The 2,296-nt window shown below is 37.9% G+C and overlaps 1 protein-coding gene across 1 annotated transcript in view; it reads left to right on the forward strand.

The window, feature by feature from the left end:
- The window catches only part of si:dkey-43p13.5 (visual system homeobox 2), a 3,890-nt gene extending 2,674 nt beyond the window's left edge, over positions 1-1,216 (forward strand). Inside the window, exon 3 of the mRNA XM_014022029.1 lies at positions 388-1,216. Coding sequence (XP_013877483.1) covers positions 388-795 — 408 coding nt within the window. The 3' untranslated portion in view covers positions 796-1,216. The remainder of the gene's footprint in view (positions 1-387) is intronic.
- The last annotated feature ends 1,080 nt before the right edge of the window (positions 1,217-2,296 follow it).

Consider the following 2,296-nt stretch of genomic DNA (forward strand, 5'->3'; position numbering starts at 1 on the left):
ATATTATATTATTTTGAAATTTTTATTTTGTACTTTTATTGCTTACTAGTTCGTAGTACTTACTTTTTTATTGCAACTTGAACGGTTCTCCTCATCCTAAGCATTTCATTGTATTGTTGACTTTGTGTTAACTTTGTGTTAACTAAACCAATCACAATTTAGAAATCTAGCAATAAAGTGTGTAAATTAAAACAAAAAGCTGAGTAATGTTAGTATTTTGTGTCGGCTTGTATAGTGTCACCCATTTCAAGTTTTGCATTTGTTTCTAGATTTTTACTAAAATACCTCAATCCACAGTCCTTTCAATAGTTAAGAACCTTTTTGGATTATTTAAACTTTTTATCATTATTTATGTTAACATGTTGTCATCTTTTCATTCGCTTTAAGGTTTGGTTTCAAAACCGTCGAGCCAAGATGAGGCGGCAGCTGAAACTTCAGGGTCAGCTCGCCCGGCCTCACGCGWCAACAGACAACAATGACATTTATGACAAAAGGAACAAACAGACAGAAAGTTCTGACGGCGAGGCCTGGGAGAGGCAACAGGAAGGAGAGAACTACCCCTGGACAAAAGCTCCAGCTTCTCTGCTGAGCGTGCAGAAGCAGCCCCTGACCCTGAGTTTGGGGAAGTGGGAGAGGCCGGAGGGGCTGAGCTCGGAGCAGCTTCGCTCCTGCAGCATCGCCAAACTGAGGGCCAAAGCCAGAGAGCACGAGGCTGAGCTCCACTGCACTGTTAATGTGACAGCCTCCAACTTCCAGCCACAAACACAGGAAACCGATGCCAAGCTCAGTGACTGATCATATCCCATCTTCCTGTTTGGACAAAAGAAAATAGACATCACAGTCTGCAGGATTTGTTGGAACTTTTGGAGACAAGTTTTATCATTTAGCCTTTATTGACAGGATATGTTTGTGTATTCTGCATATATTATTTTTTACATTTCAGATTAATTATCATTTCGGATGAAAGTATTTTTAAATCACATACAAATTTTTATTTTAAAATAAACTTTTAAAGCTCACTGTAAAAAAAAAAATCCTGAAAGAGACTGAATATGAGTTATTTGAACAACTGAAATATGTGGAGCAACATTAGTTGTGACGAATAGCATTGTTTCTCCAACCTTTATTAGAAAACAAAAAAAGTCTGAACTAAAAACGGTAATTCTGTTTTAATTGTTGCTATAGGAACAATAAATTTTTAGCTTCCTTTAAGGTGGAATGTTTCCCAGAGAGTCCTTATTTCTACACCCTAATAATTAAGAAAAAAAGGTAATAAAAACACTTTTTACAAATATAACGGCCACGTCGAACAAAATATTAACTAAACTGTTGTTGGTGTGTTTTTAATTATTATTTAACAGGTAAATTTAGTGAGACCATTATTCTTGGTGGATTTTTATGACTAAAAATGAAGGTTAGACTTGAAGTCTGTTAGAGTTATTCGCATTTACTAAACTCAAGGTCCGCGGGCCAAATGTGGCCCACCACAGTATTTTATGTGGCCTGAGAGAGTTTTTTTTAAATACGCATTTGCTGCCTTAAAGCCATCCTTGACCATAAACCACATCTCCCATAATGCATGTTGATTATATTACCTGCAAAATGACAACATCCCAGAAGGTTGGAGGTGCACAGGGTTCAAAAGTAGCCGGTAGCTACTTACCACAACTCACCAGTGAGTAAAACTCTCTTATTACTTTTACTTTTAATAGCTTTTCTGTAGTATTTCACATTTAGACAGTCATACACTTCTCAGTGTTTATAAAAAGACATGTTAAAAATGCTGTTTCTATGCATAAAATACCACTTAGAGCTCAGTTGTTTCATGTTTAATCAAAGTTAAACAAGAAATTTCGAAGTTAACTGGCCCTTTTAAGGACCACCGTAATGCTCATGTGCCCCWCAGTGAAAATGAGTTTGACAAACCTGCTTCAAATTAAACTATTTCACCATTTCATCTTTTTTATGTGTAAACAACTTGTTAAGGTCTGACCATCTCATATCTTATATTGAAGGCTTCTTGTGTCTGAATACAGTTTTCAGGCAGCACATCTTAAATGGGATTGACGGCGTCCACCTCGCTGACTGAACAGTGACTGCTCCACACTGGGACTTCATCAGATAATGACGACATGACAGATGTTGACATCAGGGCACAGCTYAAAAGGGGATACAGTAAAGTAATTTGTCAACGAGCTCACTGATGACACCCCCGACCTTTTGGGTTACAGCCGCACAGAAGCAGGATGTCTGCATGCGGCCACATGTCGGCACAGGAAACAACGGGAATAGCTGA

Source organism: Austrofundulus limnaeus, unplaced genomic scaffold (genome assembly GCF_001266775.1).
Source record: "Austrofundulus limnaeus strain Quisiro unplaced genomic scaffold, Austrofundulus_limnaeus-1.0 Scaffold4, whole genome shotgun sequence".
Classification (NCBI taxonomy): Eukaryota; Metazoa; Chordata; class Actinopteri; order Cyprinodontiformes; family Rivulidae; genus Austrofundulus; species Austrofundulus limnaeus.